This window comes from Salvelinus namaycush, chromosome 7 (genome assembly GCF_016432855.1).
Source record: "Salvelinus namaycush isolate Seneca chromosome 7, SaNama_1.0, whole genome shotgun sequence".
Classification (NCBI taxonomy): domain Eukaryota; kingdom Metazoa; phylum Chordata; class Actinopteri; order Salmoniformes; family Salmonidae; genus Salvelinus; species Salvelinus namaycush.
In genome coordinates this window covers 15364116-15376286 of record NC_052313.1, presented here as the reverse complement: position 1 = coordinate 15376286, position 12171 = coordinate 15364116, and the positions used below count along the sequence as shown (strand labels likewise).

The 12171-nt window shown below is 39.7% G+C and overlaps 1 protein-coding gene across 1 annotated transcript in view; it reads right to left on the bottom strand.

Annotated features, from left to right (window-relative positions):
- LOC120051014 (heparan-sulfate 6-O-sulfotransferase 1-B-like) overlaps window positions 1–11004 on the bottom strand; it is a 97218-nt gene extending 86214 nt beyond the window's left edge. The window contains exon 1 of the mRNA XM_038997588.1: window positions 10185–11004. Coding sequence (XP_038853516.1) covers window positions 10185–10702 — 518 coding nt within the window. The 5' untranslated portion in view covers window positions 10703–11004. The remainder of the gene's footprint in view (window positions 1–10184) is intronic.
- Between the last annotated feature and the right edge of the window lie 1167 nt (window positions 11005–12171).

The window sequence follows — 12171 nt, the reverse complement described above, 5'->3', positions numbered from 1 at the left end:
TACTTTTAATCCATCTGTCTGCATATTTCAAGACATGACATAGGTGTTTAGTGAGATACTCGATGGGCTGGACTATTCTATTTTGTCATCACTCATTTTGAAAACAAAGTAAAGTCAATCAATCCACCATCATTGACACAATAGAAATATCAAATGATTTATTATTGAAATATTGAAATAGCATGGGCGACTGAGAAAAACAAAATTGGTACAATTTAAGACCAGGTGGCAAACAATAACGCAGGCATTAGGGATGGGGGGGGTGTGAGCAGGCGGGGCTGGGCAGATCAGATGTAGTCGTTGTTTTTATGTGTCTAGAAGTTGTCGTTGAAATGTATAAAGAGTTTGTTTTCAAATGTTTAAAAAAAACAAAGAAAAGGAAAAATACCATTATATACAGTTGAAGTGGGAAGTTTACATACACTTAGGTTGGAGTCATTAAAACTCATTTTTCAACCACTCCACAAATATCTTGTTAACAAACTATACTTTTGGCAAGTTGTTAAGGGCATCTACTTTGTACATGACACAAGTAATTTTTTCAACAATTGTTTACAAACAAATGATTTCACTTATAATTCACTGTATCACAATTCCAGTGGGTCAGAAGTTTACATACACTAAGTAGCCTGTGCATTTAAACAGCTTGGAAAATTCCAGAAAATTATGTCATGGCTTTAGAAGCTTCTGATAGGCTAATTGACATCATTTGAGTCAATTGGAGGTGTAGCTGTGGATGTATTTCAAGGCCTACCTTCAAACTCAGTGCCTCTTTCATTGACATCATGGAAAAAGCAAAAGAAATCAGCCAAGACCTCAGAAAAGAAATTGTGGGCATCCACAAGTCTGGTTTATCCTTGGGAGCAATTTCCAAACGCTTGAAGGTACCACGTTCATCTGTACAAACAACAGTACGCAAGTATAAACACCATGGGACCACGCAGCCATCATACCGAACAGGAAGGAGACGCGTTGTCTCCTAGAGATGAACGTAAGTTGGTACAAAAAGTGCAAATCAATCCCAGAACAACAGCAAAGGACCTTGTGAAGATGCTGGAGGAAACGGGTACAAAAGTATTTATATCCACCGTAAAACGAGTCCTACATCGACATAACCTGAAAGGCCACTCAGCAAGGAAGAAGCCACTGCTCCAAAACCGCCATAAAAAAGCCAGACTACGGTTTGCAACTGCACATGGGACAAAGATCGTACTTTGAGAAATGTCCTCTCGTCTGATGAAACAAAAATAAAACTATTTGGTCATAATGACCATCGTTATGTTTGGAGGAAAAAGGGGGAGGCTTGCAAGCCGAAGAACACCATCCCAACCGGGAAACACAGGGGTGGCAGCATCATGTTGTGGGGGTGCTTTGCTGCAGGAGGGACTGGTGCTTGAAGCAACATCTCAAGACATCAGTCAGGAAGTTAAAGCTTGGTCGCAAATGGGTCTTCCAAATGGACAATGACCCCAAGCATACTTCCAAAGTTATGGCAAAATGGCTTAAGGACAACAAAGTCAAGGTATTGGAGTGGCCATCACAAAGCCCTGACCTCAATCCCATAGAAAAGTTGTGGGCAGAACTGAAAAAGCATGTGCGAGCAAGGAGGCCTACAAACCTGACTCAGTTACACCAGCTCTGTCAGGAGGAATGGGCCAAAATTCACCCAATTTATTGTGGGAAGGTTGTGGAAGGCTACCCGAAGCATTTGACCCAATTTAAACAATTTAAAGGCAATGCTACCAAATACTAATTGAGTGTATGTAAACTTCTGACCCACTGGGAATGTGATGAAAGAAATAAAAGCTGAAATAAATCACTCTACTATTATTCTGACATTTCACATTCTTAAAATAAAGTGGTGATCCTAACTGACCTAAAACAGGGAATTTTTACTAGGATTAAATGTCAGGAATTGTGAAAAACTGAGTTTAAGTGTATTTGGCTAAGGTGTATGTAAACTTCCGACTTCAATTGTGTATATTATATATAACACACACATATATTTAAATAAAGCTAGTTTACTGCAATTCTATAGATTTTGTCATGGGGCTGAGAGAAAAAATGTCAGTTTCAAAGCTAATTCCCTTCAATTATACACATTTGTGACATAGCATAAGAACAAGGCATAAGCCATCGAAATGGAATTTTACATTTTTGGAATTTTATATTCTCCCGGACAGTGAATGTTAGTTCTAAAAGATGATGTTATTAAAAAATAGAATACTCCATTATCTTTTTACATGCTTTATATCTGGTTTTAGTCATTTTAGTTTACACTGAAAACCAGTGGTGTAAAGTACCTAAGTAGTACTTGAAAGTATTTTTACTTAAGTAAATTTTTAGGCATCTGTACTTTACTATTTATATTTGACAACTTTTACTCCCTTACATTCCTAAATAAATGTACTTTTTAACCCTATACATTTTTCATGACACCCAAAAGTACTCATTACATTTTGAATGCTTAACAGGAGAGGAAAATAGTCCCATTCACGTACCTATCAAGAGAACATCCCTGGTCATCCCTACTTCCTCTGATATGGCAGACTCACAAATTATGCATTTGTGCTCTCTAAGTGTTTGAGTGTGCTGCTGGCAATCCGTAAATTCTTATCATTAGGTGACAAATGCTTAATTGATGCAAATATAAAGAGAGACCCTAGATATTTTTAATAGCATACTCTACCATCCTCTAAATAGAACAGGAATTCAGTAGCCTATTCTAGATGAAGGATAATGTGGTGAGCTAGTAACTACACAATATCACCTATAGAGGCTCGGTGGGATAACGTGCTTGGTGTATTAAAATATAGGCTAGCTTGAGCAATGGACTTGGGCTGATTTTTCAAAAGGGGTCAGGAGGGTATGGGGGATGAGCAGATATAAATAACCTGTCAATTGGGGAATCCTCCTACCCCTGTAATCCCGTTGAAAGGTGTTCCTTAGAGGTAATAATAGCACCGGTGGTTTACGAATGTGATTTAGTGCATGGCTGTGGGACAGGGCCCGGCCAGCGTGTGGCAGGGTATGGGGGCCATGGCTAAGCTACTAACGGCTGTCTGTGGAGACAAATGAAAAGCCAAAGCCTCTCTGGCTTGCTTTCCCTCTGTGTGCAGTGTTTCCCCTATATGCATTTAGCAGCGGTGCAAATAATACTTTTCGGGATGGTAAAAGGTTTTCAGCAATGGAGTAAAAATAAAGATACCTTCATAGAAAATGACTCAAATAAAAGTGAGTCAGTAAAAATACTACTTGAGTAAAAGTCTAAAAGTATTTGGTTTAAAATATACATAAGTATCAAAAATAAATGTAATTGCAAAAATATACTTAAGTATCAAAAGTAAAAGTATAAATCATAAAAAATTCCTAATATTAATAAATACAAGATGATTAGTCAATTTGATTATTATTATTAATGATTATTGTCACCAGCATTCAAATCTGAGGTGGTAAGTGTGGTACATCCAATAAAATGTCCAACCTCCCAAATGGGCATCCCCACAACCACTCACTAATAATCAGATCTGGGGGATATACAGTGTCCTTTAATAGATTAAATAGACCACATTCAGTTCCAAGAAAAGCTACAGTGGCAAATCTGGAACAATGGCATCACTTGTGCGAAAGGCAAGCTGCTATTGTGGCAGTAGTTACACTCAACGCCAATGTTGTTCCGCAGTCTGGGCTGCTGGACTAGTAGACGACATTTGTCCATTGCAGGAATACCAGCGCATTAGCGAATTGTTGTTCATACACAACATTCTTAGGGACATTACATTTTTCTATTCATTATAATTAGGCCAAATTTGTAAATGCACGTGGCAGTCAAAGTTATGCAGAAATGTTTCAGCAAACTGATCCTCTTCAGTGTGCAGGTTGAGTAGGTAAACTCCAAACTAATTCTTCACTTCAATTTCTAGGGGGAAGAATTGTTGATGTCTGTCTAAATGACAAAGCAAGAGACTAGACTGACAATTTTAAAACAGCCACACCAGTAGAAAGCTTAAAGATGGCCAGATCTTATCCATGATGTTGCTCAACGATTTACGTCAATAAATCATTGTTTTATTCAAAGTATGATATATTTGGGCTTGAAGTGACAAATCTGAACTGCCCACTTTGTGAAAATCTGTGTAAATGCGGTGTCTTTTCCTATATATGACATTCACATTTTTTCAGCCTAAATTTAGTTTCAGAGAAGGGTTTTATTTGAATGTTACCACCCACTAGCCTGGCATTGTATATTAATCAGAAACAGATGCAACGTCAGTCCTCTTCGCGACTGAGATGAGCCAAACAGCCTTGTGTCCACCTGGCCACCTGAACCATGGAGCACATTAAAATAGGGGATGCAAATTGTATGTTTTTGCACCTCTGCTTTTTATTTTTACGTGAAAATTACCATAATCCATTGGATAATTGGTCAATTTTCCCTTCCTTTTTAGTTAGTCTGTATTAAAAATTCATATACAGTATCTGACCATTTTACAAAATTGTATAATTGCATGATATGATAGCATTTTGCAGACCTGCTCCCCCAGTCCCCCCAAGATTAATGTTTTTTGACCACTAAAGATTTGCTTCACTAAATGCTCCACTGCTTTCATTGGTGTATTGTTAGCTAGAAACCAGATAATGAAAAGGCACCCACAAAATAAAATTCAAAGGTCATTGTAGCCTATCATTTCACTTCCCCTGTGAGAACCATGAGCATGGACTGACTTGGCTTTTCTGTGCCGCAGCCGGCAAACGTTGCACAGTGTCCATTACAATGTAGAAAAACACATATCAGACTTCAAAGATAGGCCAGTGGTTTCTATCGGTGGCAAAGATTTCCATAAATCAATGCGTTTGACAAATCCAGCTCCAGAATCAGCCAGAGCCAGCTGGCTAATCTTTTGAATATGGTGTAGTAAAAAGAAGAAAAAAAAATGCAACAGATAACATTAGCTCGCTAGATAAAAATGTGCAAAATAGCGAGATTAGTTTAGCATGCTAGCTAGCTACACCGAAAGCCATCAGTGCCCTATTTGTTGATGTTTATCAACTCCACCTGGAAATTCCAATACCCAATTTGTATAAGTAGCCTTTGTCATTCTTCAGAGCTGGAACCTAAACGTGCATTTTCTCTCTAGGACAGGGAATTACGTTGAAATAGTGTCGGCAACTTCCTCGGGGAGGGTCCTTTAAAACACAAAGGCTATAGGGTAATTGTACCTATTTTCTAAATATTATGTTTTCTGTTGTTGGCAGACAAAGGACAAGACAGTCAGTCCCACATGGAATCCAAATAGTTTGTTGCCAAGGGATACTTAAGAGATTAGTGCTCAAATAATCAACCATTGTAAGTGAATCTGGTAGAGTAGAGACACAAACTTGTTTCTAGGTCGGGAATGTTTTCCAGGAACTAATCGTTTGTGCTGTGGGGGGAGAAAGTGTTTTTGAATGCATTTTGAAGGACATACTTCACATACTAGGCAATATACTGTAAAATTGATATGACAACTCTCCTGACCCAGTCCCACGCACATACAGACACAGCCGTTCTAGAAAAAACATATTGCAGAATCTGAGAGAATGTGAAAGAAACTCAGTCTACCAAAGTTCACATACCCATATAAACCGATGCAAGCAAAAGCATTGACACACCTGGGCAAATCTGTCTTCATTCTTGAGGGACTCTATAATTAATCATGCAAGCTGATTAGAAAATGGGCCCATTTCTGCTTAAGGCAGCAAGGAGGTTAAGAAAACATGAGGGTCGTTCCATGTAATTTAAGCAAGCCATGACACCCACCATCTCAGATTGTTCTGAAATCATTTCTGTAGTTAGAAACACATAAGATTAGCATTCCTGCAGCATTAGTTTGTTGAAATATGATTTGATCTCTGAGAAATTAAGCTAATTGTGTGGCTTTTGACCATTTCTTTGGATTCCTCATGTCAGCCTACTCACTGTTAGAAAAAAGTCTAAATCGGATGTTAGGTACTATATATTTATTGAATATTATATGAATCCTATAAATTAAAAATGGCCAATTTGCATACAATCAATTAGCTTAATTTCTCAAGAGATCAAATTATATTTCAACAAAATAATGTTGCAGGAATGCTGATCTTATCAGTTTCTAACAGAAACATTTTCAGAACAATCCGAGATGGTGGGTGTCAAAATCCTCTTTCTTGTGGTTTTTGAGGTGGAATGACCCATGACATATGGAAGAGATTAACATGGGTGATATGAGCATACTTGTGACGAGATAGGGTGATGGTCCATGCCTCAGTTTGAGGTACTTGTTGGCTCGCAAGACCTCATTCACTGCAGCTGTTATTGCCACAACGGTGATGAAGCTTGACTTCGGGAAAAAGACACCAATACTTGAGGGAAGCACTTTTGATATTTCATGAGTACCCTGAGAGTCCTACTCCCCAGAGAGGTTTTGCTGTGAGAACACTCAGGGATCTTTTTTCATGTTTTCATTTAGAGCCTTCAAGACCTTAATGCAACAGACTGTTCTTTCATCAAGGGAGATTAACTCCAAAGCACCCATTCATCACCTTCTTCCCCCCTGCCACGTGTGTGTACAGTACACGTGTTTATGTAATATATGCATGAGTGCGTGTGATAACATATAGGCCAGGGGTCCCCAATTACATTCAACCGATTTTTCCTTGAGTGGGTAGTCGGGGGGCCGGAACATAGTTCTAAATCATTTGTACACTGCAAATTGACCACTAGAATCCCAAACAGAGATAGCATTTGGCAAACATTGATTACATTACAATCACATATGCCTCTCTAGTTATGCATGGGAATACTTGGGAACAGATTTCCTAATTTAAAATTACCTTGAGGAGATGCCCTGGTGACTTTACAGTCTTACGACCAACAACAACAAAAAAGAGGTTTGCTTTTGCGCAGAAAACGTGGGGGTGGGGGGAGGGGGACCCGCCGGCCGCCTATTGGAGAACCCGTGGGCTGATAATGAGCCTTTACTGTGGACTTTATGATGGCCATAATGAGTTACTGCCCCCTCCATGAAATCCATTAAAGGTTATTAAAGGATATTAAAAAAAAAAAGTCTGAGCTCTGCACTGAATTACACCAGTATCATATGACCACATTACCCACATATAACTAACAAGGAGGACTAATCAGAGACATACACACAATCTACTGGAGCCACTTTCAAAACTGCAAAAAAAGGGTCATTATAGTAATCAAAACAACAGACAGGTTTTGAATGCCCTGTATGATGTGATTAGGGCATTTCTTTCCTTTCAAATACACAATTTAAAATGGCATTGATGTCATCACTCTTATCAACTATTTGATTGAAGTACTTGCATTACTTTTCTAGAGGTTCTGAATTGGATGTGCAAACAAACACATGAACATCATGCCCTGGCTGGGACCAGTTCCTCAAACCCAGCAATGATGAGGTTGAGGTACCTAAACATCATGCTCATGTTTACTTCACATTACCACACAGATAATCATGTGTCTATTTTGAACCGAAATGTAATGTGCATCTAGCATATTCATTATCAGACAGATGCCATGTCATGCTGTGTAGAATATAATACAAAATATGAGCTGCTGGAGGGGACCGTAATCAGGTTTCTAAAACGTGGTGCATTCATTAAGCCAAAGGGTACGCCAACTCACTCACACAATCCAAGTTGTTAAAAACAGAGAAGTGGGTGGGAGGGATACTTGTTGATGTGGATCTATCGGTCAGAGCTGCAGGTTGTGATGCACATCTGTAATAACTATGAGGCTTTGCTGGCAGCAGAACCAGATTAGACCCGCGCTTCAGGACATAATTGATGCGCTCAGTCAGCAGTGTGCAGCAATAGACCACTTGAGCTTGTATTTTTACCCCCTTCTCAGCCAGTGATTGGACATAATCATCCATGAAATGCCCAATTTCCATCAGTATAGCCTGTGGTGGACCATCCGTGATGGTCGGCCATTGTGCCGCATTCTAAAAAGCCCCCTTTTCATGTATTTTGGGGCGCTCACAATCCAGGGCTTTGTTTTTCACAGTGGTTGGGAAAGGAGGGATATAGTCGTTATTAAAATGCTTCAGTGATACAGGCACATCAGAGACTAGAACGACAACAGCCAGTGGTATCCAGAGCTCATATAAGGGAAAGAGGCAAATCACTCACAATGAATGGTCAACGGTAGAGATGAAAACACCCCCAGGAAATAGAGCTCCAAAAAATGTTGCTAAACAAATATAATAAGCATTTCTAAGATATGAATGTCTCAATATACATGGAAATGTACATAGAAAAAACAGTAAACCAATATAAACCTCATAAAACCAATCTCAGATGTTGGCTCCGTCTGCCACGACAAAATAAAACTAACCAAATGTATTACTGTTCACCACCATGCATATTTGACAGCATGTCAGGAGACCTTGAATCAGGGCAACAAAACACTGGCCATGGAAACACGGGTATGCAACATGCAGGCGGCATGCCTTTTGAATGATTACCCCAGACACAATTCTATGTTCCAAACCACTGCTCTCCTAAAACTGTGGCTCAACTTTCATAATACTGCATGAGGGCAATTTCACGGTAACATAGTGATGCCGAGACTCAAGATTTTTCACTTTAAAATGTAGGTATGCCAAATAAAAACCAATGATTGCAAAGATAAAGTGGCACTCCAGTCTGCTTTTCACCTCATTTACTTAACACAAGGCACATCTCAATAGGTGGTCCAGATAAGTCATGACATGGCACAAGTGGGGGGGGGCTTTCCTCTTTTGTTCTCTATTGTTCCTCAAGGAAGGGGGAAGGCCGATGACATCACGTATTACCATTAGACAAACTCCTTGAATGCACTACTTCTAGAAGTTTGCAATTGTGTCTAAAAAAACAACAACACTATTTTGTTAAAAAGGAATTTGTTTTACCCTTTAGTGTGTGTACCTCACTGTATTTATACTTGGGATATCGCTTTTCAATAGTAAAAGTTCAAAAATCGCTGTGCATACAACTTTAAATGGAACAAAAACACATTTAGTTGAACAGCAGCGCAGATGTAAAGTTTGGTAACAGAATGACCGTTTGTGCCGTCATTCTGTTACCAAACTTTGTATGATGATTTGATAGTAACATAGGACAGGTGGGTTTAATTTATTAAAAAAAATATATATTTTACCTTTATTTAACTAGGCAAATTTAACTAGGTTATTAGTGGTTGTTAAGCCCCAATGTGGAACTTGGTTTTCACCGGACTAAAAGAAACCAGCACTGGGACTCTCTGGCCATTAAAACTACATAGGGAATGAATAAAACAAAGATGGCCCTGGAAGCATAGTGATAGGTGAAACTACACCCATAATAGTGTAGTCCACAGCTAGGGAGCATGCTGATTATTGAAATGTCAAGTGTGAAGCTCCTGGTTTACTGTGGTACCATGTGCCAGGAGACCCGGACTCAAAGAGGGAAACTCTCGCACCACCCAAATGAATGGGAAGAACTCTGCAGAGGGTCTCTGTTGTCAAAATAGCATTGGAAGTTGCTAGAGTGTAACAAAGCCTCCCCCCCAAAAAAACTGCAAAGTTTGCACTGCAGCCAGGCCTGTACCACACATCTCAACAACACTGAGGTGAAAACTGGCATTTATGAAGCATGGGGTGGGCCCTATCTGGTCCAAACCCAGAATGTGTGAATTAATGGTATGTGTGTGCTTTTTTGCAGCACCATGAACAACACAGGTTTGAAGTCAAGTGAATTCATGAGGTAGGCTACAGCAATGTGATAAAATCATAGAGAATCATTATATTGTTCAGTGTGCTAAATAATGTAGTCATGGAAATAGACACATTTAGGTAGCCTATAATGTCATGATAAAAAGGTGGCAAAAGTGTACTTTCTACTCCTGAGGACACCGATGTGAACATGTACCCTGGTGTGTTATTGCAACCACTTAAAACAGAACAGGAATCCCATCGGTGTTTACAAGAGCTGTTGATAACGCAGTAATTTTCCACTTTCACTTCACAGTTGGGAGCAGATTGCCTGTGTTTCCACCGCCCGCTGGGTTGAGTGGGGCATAGGGTCAACAGCATAGGCTGTGGTTGTGTGGCTCTTTAGTCTAATATAGCCTACGGCACCACTGATGAGATGGCAAACGGAATGTCAAAACAACATACCTCAGTTTTTTCGATTTGTTTTCCTTCTTGTTGAGCACTCCAGGAACGCAGTTTGTGAGCTCGGTCCAATCTGCATGTAACCCGCAACTCCAGCCAGTGGAGAACCTCGAAAACAGCCAGGTCTCCTTTCTGTTGGGACGGTAGCATGTACACTTTTTCTGCCCTGGTCTGCAATCACACGGGACTTCTAGTCTAACATTTTGCACCAGATGCCTGCCAAAAGTGGTTCCGCCAGTTTTCTGTATGTGAAGAAACACTATCACGTCTTCACCCTTGATCTCGAAATCAACGGTGCGTTCCAAGTCTCTGACAGGGAAGTAGTACTTTTTTACATAATGGGGATCCGGAGTAGGGAAAATATCCATATTGTCCTCGGCGAGGTACCCCTGTGGAGACCCGAAGTTCATCACCCCAGGAGCCACGTACTGATATAAAATCATCATGAAGAAGACGGATCCGACGACGATCAACAAAAATTTGCTGGTCCTCTCAACCATGTTCCCTCCAGTGCCGTTCATTTGTTACCATCTCCCAGATAACCGAAATGGGGGTACTTGGTACCTGAGCGTTGCGCTCTTCGTTTGTCCCTCCATAGACAGTGGGGTTTTAGCTCGTCAGAGGACCACGGAGCAATGAGAGAGCAGGCTTGGATACATTGTATCTCGCCCGCTTTCACAGAGCAACCTCAATCCGAGTTGGCAAAAATCCAAAGCTGCGGATCAGAAGCAACTTTGAACCTTGCTACGCCGACAGTCACAGCACTCTCAGCTCCCGCAGAAGAACTGTTCGCTTCTTACCAAAGTAAGCAGCATTCGAAACGTCTTCCCCCTCTACACTGTTGTTCGGTCGTCACTAGTTACCACAGTCACAAAGTCATAAATCCCGCCCATTTCTACAATTTCTTCTTAAAATCTGATTTTCAAATCTTAACCTAACCTCAACCCTAACTTTAAACCCACTGCTAACTTTATGCCTAACCTCAAATTAAGACCTTTTTTTATTTTTTATATAATATAACCAATTATCACTTTGTGGCTGTGGTAACCAGTGAAAACCCGGTTGTTCTGTTGCTCCAGGACCAGCATGCACAGCGACACCCACTTCTCAACACACATTTACGTTCATCTCACACACGCAAGAAAAGCTACCTATAGGCCTACACGTGTAATTATTTGTTTGCAATACAACGCCCACAGTGGAATTCCTTGTCTCTAAAACCATATTAAATTACTATTATAAACTGAATTAACAACATATTCTATAGCATATATGGTATCTACAATGTGTTTTATAATTAGTGTCTAATTTATCCTAAGGAATGAATACAATGAGTGTGATTACATGCACACAATAATACGATGTGAATAGTAATGGTTTGATTTAAACGTTTACATGCTTTGCAAGAAGAATGATTGCCCTAATAATGCTGTTTGCATCGACACATCTCAAATCAGGCCACCTGATGCAGAAAATTGCCAATCAGAATAAACGTACCACAGCAACCATGTTATTTTTGTGATGCCTATTTGATGCGGAGTGCAGACATTTATGGTTTGTATGTGAAAACTATTTCTTAAATGCATACTTTTAGTTTCTCCGAACTAATTTTACTCTCGCAAAAGAAGGAAACTCGCGCTGCTCGTGCGCAGATTAAATGTATCGCTCTAACTCTGATTAAGGCGTTTACATGTCCTAATAATTCAAAAGATTGCTCAGAAAACCAGGTGTTTTAATAAACGTATGCTTACTTCGATTATGAGTTTACACGGATTAAGATAAGAAGAGTAAGGTGTTTACATGACTAATGCTATACTCGGCCTACTGCCATAATCAGTTTATTAATATCAAATTATTAGTGTTCATGTGAACGTACTCAATGAAAGGCACTGTGACAAAATATGTAATTATCATCATCAAACAACAAGTATTTGTAGGTCTAATGTCAGTGAAACACTTCACAGTGAAAAACAGTGGTGTCATGCACAAC